At 44.6% G+C, this 19,894-nt stretch overlaps 1 protein-coding gene across 2 annotated transcripts in view; it reads right to left on the bottom strand.

The window, feature by feature from the left end:
- Positions 1–315: 315 nt before the first annotated feature.
- The window catches only part of LOC126194494 (nucleolar complex protein 2 homolog), a 125,526-nt gene continuing 105,947 nt past the window's right edge, over positions 316–19,894 (bottom strand). For both annotated transcript variants that reach the window (XM_049932770.1, XM_049932771.1), the window contains exon 13: positions 316–592. In XM_049932770.1, the coding sequence (XP_049788727.1) occupies positions 430–592 (163 nt within the window). In that variant the 3' untranslated portion in view covers positions 316–429. The remainder of the gene's footprint in view (positions 593–19,894) is intronic.

The raw sequence follows: 19,894 nt of genomic DNA, 5'->3' as shown, positions 1-19,894 counted from the left end.
CATATTGTGTTGCTAGAGGCAGTAAAATGATTTAATATTTCATTTCCAAAGGTGTCGGAATGGAAGGTTTGTTTTTACTATTAGGCAAAATACCATTTTCAGGCAAATGTGGAATCAATAAGATTCATTATATTTAATAATATTTAGTATTTAATTGAGTTTTGTACATGTGATTCTGTATAAAAATTCTACAAAACCAGTTACAAATTTCTGTCCGAGATGAATAATGTACATAGTTTACAAATTACTGTGTTCAAGGTAAAAATCATGCTTGAGTGGGTTTCAACTGTATGATGCAAACGGGTTTACAAAGTATTTATAAAACCAACAAAGTGTTTAATTTTAATTCATATTTTATCTACAACATATTAAATTGTTAAGTATAGTATATAATACAAATTTTACAACTTAATAGTAATACACGTCATTCTATTCACTTTCAGAAAATTCAAAATCTTCAACAATGTCCTCCACCTCTTCTCCTTCTTCGGGCTTTATCTTCATCTCTGACTTTATCTTTGTCTCAGGCTTGAGATTCTGCTGTTTCTTACTTCCTCTTTTACCTCTCTTCTTCTTGGACTGAGCTTCAGCACTGTAGAACCAAATGATATGAATCAGCAGTGATCTAAGAAACCCTACAATCTCAGACTATTACTTAAGACTGTAATATGAAATAACTACAACTAACTCAGTAAAGCTCTTGTTAGAAAGACAGATTGAATTATGTTTAACGTCTTATCAACGAGATAATTAGACACAGAGCATACGCTTGGACAGAATGAGAATGGGGAAGGAAATCAACCATGTCCATTCCCAGGAACCACCTTAGCACTCATCTTAATCAATGTACAGAAAAAAACCTTTATTTAGATGATTCACGGGGCTTCAAATCTCACTTCTCCCAAATGCGAATCCAGGGTCTTAACGATGACGCCATCTCAATTGGGTAATTTTGATGAACTGTACTGCACTTTGTCTGTTCTGTCCTAAAAAAAGGAACCCACAATGTCCGTGTGTGTGTGTGTGTGTGTGTGGGCGCGCGCGCACATGTGTGTGTGTGTGTTTTGCACATGCGTGCTTGTACACATGTGTTCAAGTTACCCTTTACTCTACAGCACTGGCCTGATTTCAACATACACCTGGCCTGAACTTATTCTAATATAAATCCCTCCCTCTACTTGATTATTCTTACCCTTACCATATCTTAACACTGATTAGTATTCAGCCTCTTGATCACTTTGAACATGCCACATATTTAAATCTTGACCACTGTTGGCTTTTCACTGTTAATTCTTCTTGCGTTCTGTAGCATCTGCTTTGGCTGACCGTCCTGAGTGACTTCCAACCCAAGTTTTCTTTCTTCCAATCATTTACTGTTACTATATGATTGAATCCCATTTCAAAAGCTACTTTAACTATTGTCTGTATCTATCACCATACCACTTGCTATCTTATATTTACTCTGTTTCAGTTTCAATTTTCATTATAGTACTTACATGACTACTACCTATCACTGAATAACTTAGGTGCGGTGTAGAAACTACTGTCACAGATACATAACATTATTATGGTTTTAAACAGATTTCTATGATCTTATGAGAAACTTTTTACTTGTCTATGAAAATTATAAACAGAAGAGACACTGAACAAGAGACAGGCACCTATATTAAAAGATAAATGCTGAAAATATGAGCTAGTATTGCAGCAAAATTTGTAATGTTGTTCACATTAAAATATTCCCTTTAAGCACGAGTGTCGTTCTCACTCTTATTTTGAAGAGTAACCTACTGACACTTCTTTCAAATTTTTGATGGCAAATAACAGATGACTGACTGTCTAACAAATGTTATTAGAGTGAAATCCTACATGTATTATACCAATGGAAACTGCAGGATGAAAACAACACTAAAAAAAAAGCAATTGCATGTGCCGCCCGCATCATTCACACACACAAGCAAGCACTCCTCCTGCACACATGACCGCCAACTTCAGCAAATCGGGCCAGAATGAAACTATCATGTGGGACGCAAGCAGCAATCTGGATGGGGTGTGGAAGGGAAAGGGATAGTAGTGTAGGGGTGGGGGGAGAGAGACAGACATATGCTGTTGAGTGGAGTATGTAGGGACTAGACTAGCAAAAGGTGCAGAGTCAAGAGGTTGTGGGGCAGGGAGGTGAGGAAAATAGAAGCAAAAAAAAGAGAGGAGTGGGGAAAGAAGGGTGGATGGTTTGGCAGGGGGCTGCAAATAAACAGGGGGAGAAATGTGAATGGGGAGGAGATGATAGGACAGATAGGGTGGAAACTGTTGGGTGGAGGGTGTGGGGACAGTATGTTAACATAGCTTGATGCCGGGATAATTATGGGAGCGGAGAATGTGTTGCAAGGATAACTCCCATCTGTGCAGTTCAGAAAAGCTCATGGTGGAGGGAAGGATCCAGATGGCTTGGGTAGCGGAGCAGCCATTGAAATCAAGCGTGTTATGTTCAGCTGCATGTTGTGCCACAAGGTCTACTTTGCTCCTGGCCTAGTTTGGCAGTGTCCGTTCATCCTGATGGACAGCTGTCTGGTAGTCATACCAACGTAAAAGCTGTGCAATGATTGCAGCAGAGCTGGTAAATGACATGGCTGCTTTCACAGGTGGGCTGGCCCCTGATGGAGTAGGATAAACCTGTGAGAGAACTGTAATAGAAAATGCTGGGTAGGTGGACTGGGCAGGTTTTGCAGCTGGGTCTCCCACACAGATATGATCCTTGTTGCAAGGGTTAGGGATTGGGAGTGGCATGGGGATGGACTAGGATGTTGTGGAGATTGGGTGGGTGACGGAACACCACCTTAAGAAGGGTAGGAAGTATCTCGGATACGATGTCCCTCATTTCAGGGCATGATGATAGGTAATCAAAGCCCTGGTGAAGGATGTGGTTCAGTTGTTCCAGTCTGGGGTCGTACTGGGTGATGAAGGGGACACTCCTTTGCGACTGATTCTTGGGGGTGGAGGGGGGGGGGGGGTGAGGGGAAATGGCACAGGAGATCTATTTGTGGACCAGGTCTGTAGGATAGTGCCTTTCTGTGAAGGTCTTGGTGTGACCCTCAGCATACTGAGCAAGGGAGCTTTTGTCACTGCACATAATCCTCGCGTGGCCAGGAGGGATTTTTTCGTGCTAAAGGGATGACAGCTATCAAAATGCAGAAACTGTTGATAGTTGGTGGGTTTAAGGTGGACAGAGGAGTGGATGGAGCCATCAGAGTGGACAACATCAACATCTGGTAAGGTGGTACACTAGGTTGAGGAGAACCACGTGAAACAGATAAGAGAGGAGAGGAGGTGTTGAGGTTGTGAAGTAACGAAGACAGTGTGTCTTGACCCTGAGTATAGATCGAGATACCTTCAATGAACCTTAACCAGACTAGGGGTTTGGAATTTTGGGAAGCTAGCAAGATCTCATCTAGATGATCCACAAAAAGGTTGGCATAGAAGGGTTCCATGTGGGTGCCCATGGATGTGCCATGGGTTTTTTAATACATGTTCCCTTCAAATGAGAAGTGGGTAGGGTACAGTTAGTAAGGTGTATGAGGAATAAGATAGTGAGTTTGGAGTCTGAAGAACATGGGGAAAGGTAGTGTTCAATAACAGTAAGACCACAGGCCTGAGGGATGTTGGTGTATGGGGAGGGTGCATCAACAGTTACGAGTACAGATCCAGGACGTAAAGGGGTGGGGATGGTGTAGTCGGTGAAGCAAGTTGTTGCTGTATTTGATGTGTGAGCTAGATTACAGGCAATTGGTTGGAGGTATTGGTCATTGAGGGCTGAAATTCTTTCAGTGGAGGTACAATAATAGCCACAATGGGATGTCCAGGATTGTTGGATATGTGGATTTTGGGGAATATGTAGAAGGTTGGTGTGCAGTGTGTCACAGTGGCAAGGAGGGAAACGGATTGGAGGGGAGACATTCTGGGAAGGGCCTGCGGCTTTAAGCGGGGATTACAGTTTGTATTGGACTTCTGGGATGGGATAACTCTGGCAGAGTTGATAGTTGGAGGAGTCAGATAATTGGTGGAGGCCTTCTGCCAGGTAGTCACTGCAAGGTATTGGAGATAAGGAATTCCCGGAAAGTGACCAGCAGGTATTAGGTGGGAAGGGGGAGGATCATGGTTGGATGATGGTATGAACTGGAAGAGGCAGGTTTCAATTGTGGAATTAGGATGGTTTTGGTTGGAGGGATTGACGACATAGAAGTGCTTCCATTGCAGGGATCGGAAGAAGGTGAGTATGTCTTTGACAAGTACAACTTGGTTAAATTTGGGTGTATGGCTAACAATGAGGCCTTTGGACAGCACTGAAACTTCTGTGGAGATGAGTGTTTTGGTGGAAAGATTAACAACAGTGTTATGGAAATGTTTTGGCTGTGGACTTGATGAGAGTTGGTAGGGAATTGTGGGGAATGTTGCAAGTTGAAAAGGTCAGCTATGCATGGTTTTGGTGCTTTGAGGGGTGGATGAGGAGAGATACTGTGAGTACAATAGGTGTTGGACAATGAGGTGGCAGTAGGATTTTAGCATGTTGGATAACGTATGGAGGTGCTGCTGGTGCTGGTGAGCAAGTGATTCAATTTCAAAGAAGAGATATATGAAGTATGGACTGCAGAGCAGTGTATCTTTCACAGGGAGCAGAGTTGGTTCTGGGATGCCTGTGCCATGGAGATGTGTTTTTGCAGTACCACATTTGCTAGGGCCTGGGATTGACAGAATCTGAAAAGCTGAAGGTCACTGTGAAAGAAGGTGTGGGGTCCAGAGAAAGGAATCTTTGCAGTTAGGCCGTTTGAAGGGATTCCATGGTCTACGCAGCATTTGAGAAACAAGATGTGGGAAAGGAATACTTTTCTGAACTGGTGTAGAAAGTTGAAGCAATGGTCCATTGTGGTAGGAACGGTGTAAACGAAATGGGAATGACGCAGAAATGGGCAAAGAGGTGTTGATGGTTGTGAGAAGAGCTGCACTCTTGAAAAGATATGTAAAGATGCATGAAAATCTGTAAAGATAAACAGAAACAAGCACAGATATGGCAAAAATACACACACATACACAAAAATACACACAAATACGTACAAATATCATTTACCAGCTCTGCTGCAGTCATTGCACAGCTTTTTATATTGGTATGACTACCAACCAGCTGTCCACCAGCATGAACAGCCACTGCCAAATTGTGGCACAACATGCAGCTGAACATAACACACTTGATTTCAAGGGCTGCTTCACTACCCAAACCATCTGGATCCATCCCTCCACCACCACCTTGTCTGAACTGTGCAGATGCGAGTTATCCTTACAACTTATTCTCTGCTCTCATAATTATCCCGGCCTCAACCTATAGCAACATACTATACCCACACCCTCCACCTCAACAGTTTCCATCCCATCTGTCCGATCATCTCCTTCTCACTCTTATTTCCCACCCTGTTTATTTGCAGTCCTCTGCCAATGCATCCGCCCGTCTTTCCCCGCTCTTCTCCTTTTTGCACCTTGTTTCCCCACCTCCCTGCCCCACAGCCTCCTGAAGCTGTGCCTGTTGGTGGTCTAGTCCTTACACACTCCATGAGACAGTGTTTGTCTCTCCCCCCTCCCCCCTTCCCCACCCATACACTACTATCCCTTCCCCTTCCCCACCCCTCCAGATTGCTGCTTGCATTCGACATGATAGTTGCATTCCAGCATGAGATACTGGAGTTTGCGCTCATGTGTGTCTGAGCTTGTGTGTGTGTGTGTGTGTGTGTGTGTGTGTGTGTGTGTGTTTCATTTACTGGTGATGGCTGTGGTCAAAAGATTTATGTAATTATATTATAACTGTGCTTGTCTGCAACTTGACATGTCTTCTTTATGGTAAGTAGCAATCTGTCTTTTTCTGCATTGTTGATAATCCTGCCTGGAGTTTCAATTGTTTGATTTTTGCCGGACGTCTTCTTCCATCCTACAACCCTGTGATGTTTTCCTTTATTACTCTTCTCTACAGCATTACTTTTCTCATTTTCCATTCTCTCTATCCTTTCCTGTTTATTCACCACCTTCCCAACTGCATCTACTTCTGAGCCACAGTGTACCAACGATTGTGTGCACAACACAGACTCTGTGACCGTGCGGATTGTTGATGATGCCCCAGATTCTTTCCTCTAATAGTTATATAATTATATTTATCCCACTTCATCCCTCATCCTGACGTGCTTTAGGATTTTGTTTTCGACACCTGCCCTTGCCACACGAACTTTTGATCCTCGACCTAGCCCAACTCCCTCCCTCTCTCTTCACTTATATATCTGTGTGTATTTTTACATATCTGTGCGTATTTTCTGCATGTATTTACGTATTTTTCATGTGCCTTTACATGTCTTTTGGCTTATACAGCTCCTCTCACAACCATCAACACCTATTATGCCCATTTCTGCATCAATACCCTTGTCTTTACAACATTCTTGCCACAATGGGACCTGGCTCCATTTCTCTGCACCAGTTGTTCAGAAAAGTATCCCTTTCCTGAACCTAGTCCTACATCCTGTTTCTCAAATGCTGCCTAAAGCCAGGAATCCCTCCAGATGGATTAACTTTACAGATTCCTTTCTCTGGATCCTACCTCCCCTTTCACAATGACCTACAGCTTTTCAGATTCTGCCAATCTCTGGCCCTCACAAACCCAGTACTGCAAAAACACTTCTGCATGGCACAGTTACCCCAGAAACACCTCTGTTCTCTCTGCAGGGTACTACCATTCTGCAATACCTACTCCATATATTACTTCTCTGCAACTGAATTCCTATCACCAGCACCTGGAGGAGCATTCCAGGTATGACCTCCATAACTTATCCAATCTGCTGACATCCCATTCCTGCCTCGGGGCACCACTATACAACACCTATCAAACCTACAGTGTTCCTCCTCATCCACCCCTGATACCAGCTAAACCCTGCCTAGCTGACCTTTCCAACTTGCCACATCCCCCAAAACTCCCTGCCAACTCTCCACTAAAACCAGAGCTGAAACATTTCCATAATACTGTTGTTAACGTTTCCACCAAAACTCCCAGCTCCACAGAAGTTCCAGTGCCATCCAAAGGCCTCACATTTAGCTCTACAAACAAATTTAACCATGCTGGACTTGTCCAAGACCTACTCTCCTTGTGCCAATACCTGCAGTGAAAGCATTTCCCTGCCAACAATCCCTCCACCCACAACCACCCTGATTCCAACATTGAATCCTGCTTCTTTCAGTTCATGCCATCATCCCAACCATGAACCTCCCCACCCCCACCTAGCACCTGCTGATCACTTTCCAGGACTAATTTACCCTCACCATCCTTTCCCAGGTCCCTACCTCAGAACTCCCACCTTTCAGTAGAAAAAAGAACAACCATACACAACCTTGCAGTGACTACCTGACAGAAGGCCTCCACCAATTATGTGACTCCTCCACCTATCAACTCTGCCAGAGTTATCCCATCCCAGAAGTCCAACACAAACTGTAATACCCACTTAAAGCCATAGGCCCTTCCCAGAACATCTCCCCTCAATCCATTTCCCTCCTTGCCACTATGACACACTGCAAACCAACCTTCTACATATTCCCAAAATCCACAAATCCAACAATCATGGACATCCCATTGTGGCTGTTATTGTGCCCCCACTGAAAGAATTTCAGCCCTCATTGACCAACACCTCCAACCAACTGCCTGTAATCTAGCTCACGCATCAAAGACACCAACAACTTCCTTCACCGACTACACCATCCCCACCCCTTTACCTCCTGGATCTGTACACGTCACTGTTAACGCTCCCTCCCCATCCACCAACATCCCTCACACCTGTTGTCTTACTGCTATTGAACCCTACCTTTCCCAACGTTCTTCAGAGTCCCAACTCACTATCTCAATCCTCAGGCACCTTATTAACTTTATCCTAACCCACAACTACTTTCATTTGAAGGGAAGATATATAAAAAGATCCACGGCACAGCCATGGGCAGCCACATGGCACCCTCCTATGCCAACCTTTTTATGGGCCATCTAGAGGAGATTCTCCAAGCCTCCCAGAGCACCAAACCCCTAGTCTGGTTAAATGATGCTATCTTCATGATCTGGACTCTGAGCCAAGACACACTATCTTTGTTCCTTCAAAACCTCAACACCTTCTCTCCCATCCATTTCACATGTTCCTCTTCAACACAGTGTACCACTGAACTAGATGTTGATGTCCTTCACTCTGATGGCTCCATCCGCACCTCTGTCCACATTTAACCCACCAACTACCAACAGTTACTGCATGTTGACAGTTGTCATACCTTTCCACCAAAGAATCCCTCCCATACAGACTGTTCACCTGGAGAAGGCATATATGCAAAAACTCCCTTGCTCAGTATGCTCAGGGTCTCACCAATGTCTTCACAGATAGTCACTATCCCACAGCCCTAGTCTACAAACAAATCTCCTGTACCATTTCCCCTCACACCCCTTATCCTCCCACCATCCCCAAGAACCAGTCAATACGACCCCACACTGGAACAACCAAACCACATCCTACACCAGGGCTTTGATTAACTATCATAATGCCCTAAAATGAGGCACACACTAACTGAGATACTTTGCACCCCCCTAAAGTGGTATACCTACACAACATCCTACACCATCCCTATGCCACTTCCAGTTCCAACCCCTTGCCACAAGGATCATATCCGTGTGGGAGACACAGCTGCAAAACCTGCCCAATCCATCCACCAAGCATTTCCTATTCCAGTCCTGTCACAGGTTTATCCTACTCCATCAGGGCCCAGCCCACCTGTGAAAGCAGCCATGTCATTTACCAGTTCTGCTGCGATCATTGCACAGCTTTTACATTGGTATGACAACCAACCAGCTGTCCATCGAGATGAACAGCCACTGCCAAACTAGGCCAGGATAAAAGTAGATCATCCTGTGGCACAACATGCAGCTGAACATATCTAACTATTACAATGGCTGCGTCACTACTCAAGCCATTTGGATCCTTCCCTCCACCACCAGCTTCTCTGAACTGTGCAGATGGGAGTTATCCTTACCGTATCTTCTCTGGTCCCGTAATTATCCTGGCCTCTACCTACAGTAACTTACTGTCCTCACATCCTCCACCCAACAGTTTCCACTCCATTTGTCCTCTCTACCTACAGTAACTTACTGTCCCCACATCCTCCACCCATTTGTCCTATCATCTACTCCCCATTCTCATCTCTCCTCCTGTTTATTTGCAGCCCTCTGCCGACGCATACGCCCGTCTTTCCCCGCTCCTCTCCTTTTTTGCTCCTTTTTCCCCTCACCTCCCTGCTCCACAACCTCTTGACTCTGCACCTGTTGCCAGTCTAGTCCCTATACACTCCACCAGACAGCATATGTATCTCTCCCTCCCAACCTGTGGCATGATCCGTATCACTTCAGGCAGGGGGGTTACCTTCATAGTCTCTGACGTTATTGAATTTAGCGTATGTTAAAATTCAGGAGTAGGTACGAAACAGGTTCTTTTGTTTTCTCCAAAAATATTCCTGCCCTGAGATACAGGCTTCCAAAGATAACACGGCAAACACCATTTTGAAGATACAAATTTTGGAAAAATATTTATAATGCTGTATCTCTGTAACAGTTCTAGATATTTTGTTTGTTTCTTTATTTGAAAGATAATTGCTTTATGATTACAATGGTATCCTCCGTTTGGACATATCTGTTAAAGTTCTTTTACTGTCGCCTTTTGAATTTTTTAAATAATTTACAGAAAAAAAATTTTCAAAAATGCCAATCCAGTAAAGTTAGATTTTTTTCTGTTGATCAGTACCATGTAGTACTCTATTCTCTGTAAAGGAGAGCTTCCACTTGGAAGGTTTTATTTTAAAAAATCATTTTTTTAACTTTCAAGGGTAATGTATGTTTTCACTGAAATTGTTTCTTACTAATTTCTTTGTTACAATGTTTATGTGTATTATCTTTGTTACAGTTATTTCTTATCACTTTCTTTGTTGCAGATATGCTTACAGTTTTAGTCATTTCTTGTCAGTTTTTTTTGTCATGGTTGTTCATTGCAGGTTTCTGTATTGTAGCTGTTCAGTGCTAATTTGTTTACTGAAGAGGCTTCTAAGAAATCTGAGACAATCCAGTGAGTTCTGTGTTTTGTGAGGAATTTGGCAGTTGACACGCTTGCAGTGTGTTCTTTGAAAAGGGCTGTTTGAAATGTCTTCTGACTGGGGTCACAGGAGAGTGAAGTGTGCTGATTATTTGCATACCCATAAAAGAGTGATATGTAACACAAACAAAAACAGACTTTTTTCAGGTTGGGAATATGTGTTCTCATTTGAAGACTGTTTCAAAGTGAAGATATTTCCAGTGATGACTCTTTGTGTTCTAAATGTTTTGACAGAATAACAACAATGATAGTATCTGAACAAGGTGAAACCTCCCACGGTGCAGGTGATGCAGATTTTGCATCAATTGAATAAGAATTAAATACCCTGAATCAGTCAACTACAGAGGTAGGTGTTAGTCATGTTAAGAAACTGTGGTCAGTGAAGTCGAGTCATACGCTCTATGCACCAAGAAAGTGCAGAGAAATTACTGAAGCTATGGATGAATACACTACAGCAAAACTGACCACACTCTTCAAAGTAGAAATTCCATCTTCAGAAGAAAATGAACCAAAGCACTCTTTCACCTCTTCCCAGATATTTTTCACAAATATCAATTCAGCTGTTGAATATTTTGCATCTTACAGTGAAAAGGTGCAAGTTTTAACTATTATTCCAGAGAAATTTTCAAAGAAAACAATTTTGAACCAAATTCCCTCAGTCAGACAAATCAAGAAATGTGAGGTCTTCTTTGGGAGACCAGATCCCTATTATTATGGTCATCCTCTAGAAGCAGCTCAAGTTCAAATAGTGCAGTCATTTTATCTGGAAGATAAATTGGACTTTTCTCATCAGAGTGTCAACAAAAGAGACACTATAACTGTAACAGCTGAACGTCAAAAAGTTGTGAAAGTGAAGAGGTACATGACTCACAGTATTGAAACTTTTGCAATTTATAAGAGCAACTATACAACTTCACATATTGGAAGATCAAAATTTTATGCACTACGACCTAAGTGGGTAGTTCCACACCCACCTAGAGATGTCTGTTTATGTGTGTACTGTGCAAATTTTGAACTTTGTATGGTTGGTTGGTTTGTTTGTTTGTTTCAAAGATGGGTGGAGGGGGTGGGGGGGACCAAACTCCTAGGTCATAAGTCCCTCGTTCCGAGTAAAATAATTCCACAAGGGTGTGAGCTGGTTGGTTAGTTTAAAGGGGGGGGGGGGGACCAAACTGCTAGGCCATCGGTCCCTCCTTCTGAATAAACAGAGCCACAAGGGTCAGAAGAAAACAAACGAGACATACAACACAAAACGGAAAGAAAGGAAAAACCACAAGAACTACGGATGGGAAACAAACACTTATATGGACAAAAGGGGCCAAGAAAACCTCAGAGATGCAAGAAACAGGTAGAAGAGATTAAAACAAGAAAGCATGGAAATAAAAAGGAGAAGCCAGCCACTCTGCAACACATTAAAACCTCCACTCTGAAAGCACTAGGGCAGAGGACACACAGGGACAAAGGAATGTACTAAAATTTAAATCAAATGATAAAAACCACCCTCATGAATAATACATAAAACTACATCAGCCAATGAGGCATTGTCAGATAAAATTAGCAGCAACGATTCCAGTAACTTAAGACTTCGTCGCAGGGCAGTCAAAGTAGGACAGTGCACCAGGACATGGGCCACTCTCAACCGGGTGCCGGGCTGATACTGAGGCGGGTTTTCATGATGAAGCAGGTAGCCATGGGTCACCCAAGCGTGACCATTGTGGAGCTGGCAGAAAACCACAGAATCCAAGCGAGAGGCCCGCATGGAGGACTTCCACACATTCATAGTCTCCTTAATGGCTCGCAGTTTGATGTGTGTACTGAAATTATGCCATTCCGTCTCCCAAAGCTGAAAAACCTTCTGGCGTGAAAATGATCACAGGTCAGTTACAGGGATGCCGATCTCCAGAAGTGGGTTCTGTGTAGCCTGTTTCACCAGCCTGTCGGGACATTCATTGCCTGGGATTCCGACGTGGCCTGGGGTCCACACAAACACCACGGAACGACTGAACCATTCCATGGCGTACAGGGATTCCTGGATGGTCGCTACCAAAGAATGGCGAAGATAGCACTGGTCGATAGCTTGTAGGCTGCTCAAGGAATCAGTACACAGGAAAAATGATTCGCCAGGGCATGAGCGGATGTGCTCAAGAGCATGAGGTATAGCAGCCAGCTCTGCAGCGAAAACACTGCAGCCATCTGGCAAGGAGTGCTGTTCAATATGTCCTCCATGAACATATGCAAAGCCTATGTGACCCATCAGCCATCAAGCCATCAGTGTAAACTACTTTACGGCACCGATACATGTCGAGAATCGATAGGAAATGACAGCAGAGAGCCGCAGGGTTAACGGAGTCCTTAGGGTCATGCGAGAGATCCAGAAGACTCTGCGGCCTAGGTGTACACCATGGAGGTGTACGTGAAAGGACCTTGAGGAGAGGTGATAAAGGGAAGGACTCCAGTTCAGACAGAAGGGACCGGACGCGAACCAAAATCATAAGCCCTGACCTGGGCCGCCAATATGGCAGATAAACCGCCATGGTTGGGAAAAGGAGACGGTAATTAGGATGCTCAGGAGAGCTACGAATATATGCAACGTAACTGGCGAGAAGTTGTGCACGTCTGGCCTTCAATGGAGGGACTCCAGCCTCCACCAGTAAGCTGGTAACTGGACTTGTCCTAAAAGCTCCTGTCACTAGTCGAACTCTGCAGTGGTGCACAGGGTCGAGTAAATGCAACGCTGAGGGTGCAGCCGAACCATAAATGGCACTCCTATAGTCAAGGCGGGATTGAACAGGGGCTCTGTAGAGATGCAGCAGCGTAAAGCGATCTGCACCCCAGCTTGTGTTGCTCAGGCAGTGTACAGCATTGAGTTGCTGCCAGCACTTCCGCTTACGCTGATGAAGGTGAGGAAGCCAAGTCAATCAGGTGTCGAAAACCAGTCCTAAGAATTGATCTCTCTCCGCTACAGTGAGTGGATCATCAATAAGGTAAAATTCTGGTTCCGGATGAATGGTACGATGCTGGCAGAAGTGCACAACACATGGCTTTGTGGCTGAAAACTGGAAGCAGTGGTCTAGAGCCCATGACTGTACCTTGTGGATGGCTCTCTGAGGCACCGCTAAGCAGCACCAGTACTGGAGGAGCAGTACAAAATGTAGAAGTCGTCTGCATACAGAGAAGGTGAGATGGACAGCCTTACAGCTGCTGCCTGGCCGTTAATGGCCACTAACAACAGAGATACACTCAATACGGAGCCCTGCAGGACTCCATTCACCTGGATATGGGAGGGGGTGGGGGTGGGGGTGGGGGGAACTATGGGAGACACCAACCTGCACACGGAAAGTATGAAGTGACAGGAAATTTTGGATAAAAATCAGGAGCGGGTCCCAGAGACCACATTCATATAATGTGGCAAGGATATGATGTCGCCAGATCGTGTCATAAGATTTTCGTAAGTAAAAAAAGACGGCAACACGGTGTTGGCATCTGGAAAAGGCTGTTCGGTTGGCAAACTCGAGGGACACAAGATGATCAGTGGTTGAGTGACCCTGGCGGAAACTGCCCTGGCATGGAGTCAGTACACCACGTGACTCCTGGACACAACCCAACTGCCAACACACCATACATTCTAGCAGCTTAAAAAGAACACTGATGAGGCTGATGGACTGACAGCTATACACATCAATCGGATTTTTGCTGGGGTTGAGCAATGGTATGATGGTGCCCTCCCGTTATTGCGATGGAAAGATGCCAACACACCAAATTCGGTTGAAGATGACGAGGAGATGTCATTTGCAGTCAGACGACAAACGTTTAAGCATCTGACTGTGGATCCGATCTGACCCAGGAGCTGTGTTGGGGCAATGTGCAAGGGCACTGAGGAGCTACAACTTTGTAAATGTGGTGTTATAGGGTTCACTGTGGCGTTTAGTGAACGAGAGGACTTTCTCCTCCATCTGCTGTTTAAGAGTGCGAAAGCCTGGGGGTAATTCTCCAATGCAAGCGCACGAGCAAAGTGCTCAGCAATCACGTTTGCATTGATAGATAATACACCATCGATGGTAATGCCAGGGACACCTGTTAGGGTCTGGTACCCAAAAACACGTCTGATCTTCATCCAGACTTGGGAAAATGATGTATGGTACCCAATGGTCAAGACATACCTCTCCCAACATTCCTGTTTCCGTCATTTTATAAGCTGGCAAACGTAGGCACGGGGCTGCTTAAAGGCTATTAGGTGCTCTAGGGATGGGTGCCTCTTATGTCCCTGTAGAGCTCGCTGACGCTCTTTAACTGACTTGGCAACTTCCAGCAACCACCAACGTACTGACTTTTGCCGGGGGCCACGAAAGAAAAAAAAGAGGGATTGCATTTCCGCCGCAGAAATGATCGTTGTAGTTACCTCCTCAACCACAATATCAATGGCACCATGTAGGGGAGTTTCAACGGTGACAGCAGAGGTGAAGGCTTCCCAGTCTGCCTTGTTGAAAGCCCATCTGGGTAGGTGTTCGTGGGCATGATGCCGGGGGAGTGATGAGAAGATGGGGAAGTGGACAGATGGGAGAAGTCCTGGGCTGCAGAGGGATAAATCAATGGCCAAGTAAGTGCCGTGAACCACACTGAAATGTGTGGGGGCCCCAGTATTTAAGAGGCAGAGGTCGAATTGAGACAGTACTGTTTTGACATCTCTGCCTCGGTCAGTAAGCACGGTGCCACCCCACAAGGGGTTATGGGCATTAAAATCTCCCAAAACTAGGAAAGGGTTAGGGAGTTGATCAATCAGTGCAGCTAATACATTCGGGGGTACTGCACCATCTGGAGGGAGATATACACTGCAGACAGTTATTTCCTGTGTTATCCTTATTCTGACAGCCACAACTTCAAAAGCAGTTTGAAGGGGCACAGTTTCACTACAAACTGAGTTTAGGACATAAACGCAAACTCCACCTGACACTCGATTATAGTCATTATGGTTCCTGTAATATCACTTATAGCAGTGGAGGGCAGGGGTCCGCATTGCCAGGAGCCAGGTTTCCTAGAGTGCAATGCAGAAAACAGGTGTAAAGCTTAACAATTGCCGTAGCTCAGCCAGGTGGTGGAAACAACCGCAGCAATTCCACTGGAGGATGACGTTATCATGAGGCAAGGAAGCCATGAAACGCTCAATGAGGCAGGTTATGCCTCAGGGTCACCTGCTGCCACCGATTGACACCTGTGCAATGGAAACCCATTGTGTCTGAGGGCCCAGAGAGATCTAGGTCCTCAGCAGACGACAGAATCTCCACTTCATCCTCAGATGCAGAGCTTGTAGGGAGGGGTGGAATGTGTGCCTCCGCAATGTCTGGGTTCTTGGGGGTCTTCTTCTTTTTGGTTTTCTCTCGCTGCACCTTTGGCTGGGAGGGCTTCACTGAGTCGGTCTCAGGGACTGAGGAGGGCTGTGGGGGTGGGGGTGGGGGGTGTTACTCCTGAAGTAGGTGCTGCAGGAGCAACAGGGAGGGAAATGCCCCCCACCATCAAGGGGGAAGGTGGAGTCTGACGGCTCAGAGCCAACTACATGAGATGGAACGAAAGGTGCTAGAACCGTTGTCATAGTGGCAGCATAAGTCGATGTCATACACACAGTATGTAGCCACTCGTATTTTCTCTTGGCCTCGGCAGGTCAGTCATTCCAGTGTCTTGTATTCCATGACTTTCCTCTCTTTCTGTAAGATCCTGCAGTCTGGTGACAAGGTGAATGATGTTCTCTGGAGTTGACACAGATGGGAGGCGGGACACATGAAATATTGCGATGTGATGGACACCCGCAATCTCGCATGTGATGGTGGAAGTACAGCAGGAAGACATACGGCCGAACTTCCAGCATTTAAAGCACCACAACGGGGCAGGGATATATGGCTTGACATCACACAGTAGACCATCAGCTTGACCTTCTCTGGTAACGTGTCACCCTCGAAATTCCAGGAATAAGGCACTGGTGGCAACCTGATTATTCCTCAGACCCCAATGGACACACTGGACGAAATGAACAACTCGCTGCTCTAAATTGGTGAGCAGCTCGTCATCAGACTGCAAGAGAATGTCCCTATGGAATATAATACCCTGGACCATATTTAGGCTCTTATGGGGCATGATGATAACAGATACATCCCCAACTTGTCACAAGCGAGTAATGCCCATGACTGGGCGAAGGATGGCGTTTTCATCAAGACTGACCCTGACCACATTTTGAACAAGCCCTCCATCTCCCCAAACTTGTCCTCTAAATGCTCCACAAAAAACTGAGGCTTCATTGACATGGAAGATTCCCCATCAACTCTTGTGCATACAAGGTACCAGGGCGAATAAGCTTTGCTGCTATCCTTAGTCTGGTGTTCCTCCCATGGTGTGGCCAGGGAGGGGAACAATTTTGGGTCATACTTCTGTGCATTAAATTTATCCCATGAACGCTTACAGACTGCTGGTGGTTGATCACCAGCAAGAGATGATGTACTACCCTTCATGGCGTGTCATCTGCCCAGTTGCCACCCACTCCAACCAGGGGCCCTCCCCACGGGCGCCACCGAGCCGCAGCGAAGGCCACCTGGCAGGATGGCCACTGCGGGAGTTCCAATGCCCCAGGGTGACGGGCATCTACTCCTTGGTATACCTGGAGAGTTAACGGTGCAGGCATCAGCAGAGTGATCCCTGTGTGGTCAGGGGGCTACAACCAACAGGGTACGTGGTGGCCCCACCACAACAGATGGCTACCATGCTGGATATCAAGTGCCAACGGGCAAACAAGTCCATTATAATTGTCAGCACAGAAAACGATACTGAGCAGTGGATGGAAGAAAATGCACCCAGGTGGGTGACCTCGCCCAACAGCTGGAGAATGAGCGAAAGTGCAGATCACCATCGACGAAGGATGTGAAAGATTTCAGTGCATGATGGACACGATGCACCATGTACGGCACCCTTCCCCAATTGGCTCACTCTTCGCGAAAATTTTAATAAATAGAGGTCAAACCCTACAGGGGACCATCACATAAAGGCTGAAACGTGGGAGACTCCTTTTAGTCGCCTCTTACGACAGGCAGGAATAGCTCGGACTTGTTCTAGCCCCTGGACTCGCAGGGGGAGCTTTGTGTGGTAGCTTTGAAGAGCTTACTGGAGCATGTGACATATGACACCTTGGTTGGGCATGTGAAGTCATTAGTAGTCTGTGATGTAAAGTGAGAGACTTGTTTGTTCCAAGAATGTGGTGACTGCCCTGGAAAGCGAGGAATGTCTTTACAGACACTTGGCCTGGACAACGTAGTGGGTGATTCTGCAGAAATTACATATGGAACATGGGAGGAAAATAAACTAATTAAGAAAACTGTTGCCTTTGACAGTTTCATTGATGAACTTGGTAAATGGTCAGTGAAAGCAGTAACAAGCCAGCATCTGAAGAAATTGCAACAACACCACACTGCAGAAGTGAAAGGGTGTGTACAGGCTGAAAAACTATATTTAGTGCTTCACTGCGATTTTGCTGGGAACTGGTCTGTAATTCTTCCATAAGAAGTACAAGGGTATCATTGGAGTAATGACCAGGTTTCAATCTTTGCAGGAGTGACATTTTCAAAACAAGACCACAAGTGTTGCAGTTATAAGTGCTTTGCTAGCAATGTTGAATAGGGACAGAGAAGATCATCATTATTTCTGATGGTGCTCCTACTCATTTTAAAAATCGTCACCAGCTGTCTGAATTGAGGAAGTCGCTTGTGCCAACTGATGGGGTATACAGTGCTGTTGGTCATAGGAAGGGGCCTTGTGATGTGTAAGAGGCCTGCTGAAGCACCATGCTACAAAACATAATCTTTCCAGACCAAATACAGCTGTGATTCAGAATGCTGAGGATTTTACAAGAGTCGTGAAATCTTACACATCCACAGCCCTCGTTCTTTTGTCTGAAGAGGAGATCAAAGAATTCCGTGAGCAGAAAAAAGAAGAATGTTCCAAACAAACTAGTCCTGTGAAAGGAATTCAGAAGACACATTTTTGGACTCAAAGTGATGGGTGATCTCACCTTGCATGCACTTTAAAGAGCAAGAAAGAAGAAATTTCGTTCATTTAGCCAACACCTCAGAAACAGCAGGATAATATTCAGATTCACAACCTGAGAAGGGGGAGTTTGTGGCGTGTGTGTATGACTGTGATTGCAGAGACTAATAGACAACAGTTATGAGTTAAATGACATTGTAGTGAACTTTATGCTACCACATGGACCAGCTGCTGGATACAGGTTTCCAGCTGAAGAACAGCAATGTCACCATCAGTGCTCACTTCCTGTTCGCAATATTTTGAAGACTGTAAGTGCTCCAGTTCCTGTTGGTTCAACAGGAAAGCATCACTCTATATAAAATGAAGATACTAAAGCAGTGGAACACAATTTTAGTTCATTGACTGGCTAATTTCAGTACAAAACAGAGTGCACAGAAGTTCTATAAACTGAAAACTTTAAGTCTTTGGACCTTTCACACACATTTTGGAACCATTTAAAATTCTTGAAAAATGAGTCTCTTGCTCATTTTTCAAAACTAAAATTATTTTAAATAAGGCTAGGTTTTGATTTTTATGAGCCTGTTATGTGATAATAAAACAGGTTTTATGTATGGCAAAAATTTCAGTTGTTTATAAAATCTGTTCAACCTAAAAGTGGAAGCTCTCCTTTTCAGGGAATGTAGAACTATATGGTACTAATCAACAGACAAAAAATTAAAATTTTATGGATTGGTATTTTTGAAAAAAAAATTTTTTTCCATAAATTATAAAAAAGATCAGTACACTATAGTAAAAGAACTTTGACAGGTAAGTCCAAATGGAGGATGTCTTTGTAATCATAAAGAAATACAGCATTTTAAATTTTTTTCCAAAATTGGCATCTTCAAAATGGTATGCGCAGTGTCATCTTTGGAAGACTGTATCTCAGAGCAGAATTTTTTATGAAGAAAACAAAAAAATACATGTTTCTTACTTAGTCCTTCACTTTAACATACGCCAAATTCAGTATCGTCTGAGACTACAAATGTAAGATTTTTTCCTAGCCTGCCTGAATTGATATGGACTATGTCATATACACTACTATCCCTTCCCTTTCCCCACTCCATCCAGATTGCTGCTTGCGTCCCACATGATAGTTGCATTTTGGTCCAAGATGCTGCAGTTGGCGGTCATGTGTGTATACTGGTAAAACAATTTATATTTCCATAAAATAGTGATCAATAAGCCTCCTCATAACAGAGGTTCGCCTTACATTTAGGGCGCCAAAGCATTTAAACCCATTCAGTACATTAGAGCTCTGATGGTAGCACTGCCCTGACCTAAATTGTTGTTAGCTGAAGTCAGTCCCAGTAATTTACATTCCGCTTACTAAGAAAGTTGCGGTCGATCAAGAACACCTTTTAATACAACATAGCCAGTCATATTCTTAATGTGTTGTTGTTGTGGTCTTCAGTCCTGAGACTGGTTTGATGCAGCTCTCCATGCTACTCTATCCTGTGCAAGCTTCTTCATCTCCCAGTACCTACTGCAACCTACATCCTTCTGAATCTGCTTAGTGTATTCATCTCTTGGTCTCCCTCTACGATTTTTACCCTCCACACTGCCCTCCAATGCTAAATTTGTGATCCCTTGATGCCTCAAAACATGTCCTACCAACCGATCCCTTCTTCTAGTCAAGTTGTGCCACA

The sequence above is a fragment of the Schistocerca nitens genome, chromosome 1 (genome assembly GCF_023898315.1).
Source record: "Schistocerca nitens isolate TAMUIC-IGC-003100 chromosome 1, iqSchNite1.1, whole genome shotgun sequence".
Classification (NCBI taxonomy): Eukaryota; Metazoa; Arthropoda; class Insecta; order Orthoptera; family Acrididae; genus Schistocerca; species Schistocerca nitens.
The sequence above is the reverse complement of the archived record's forward strand: the minus strand, read 5'-3'. Positions and strand labels throughout refer to the sequence as shown.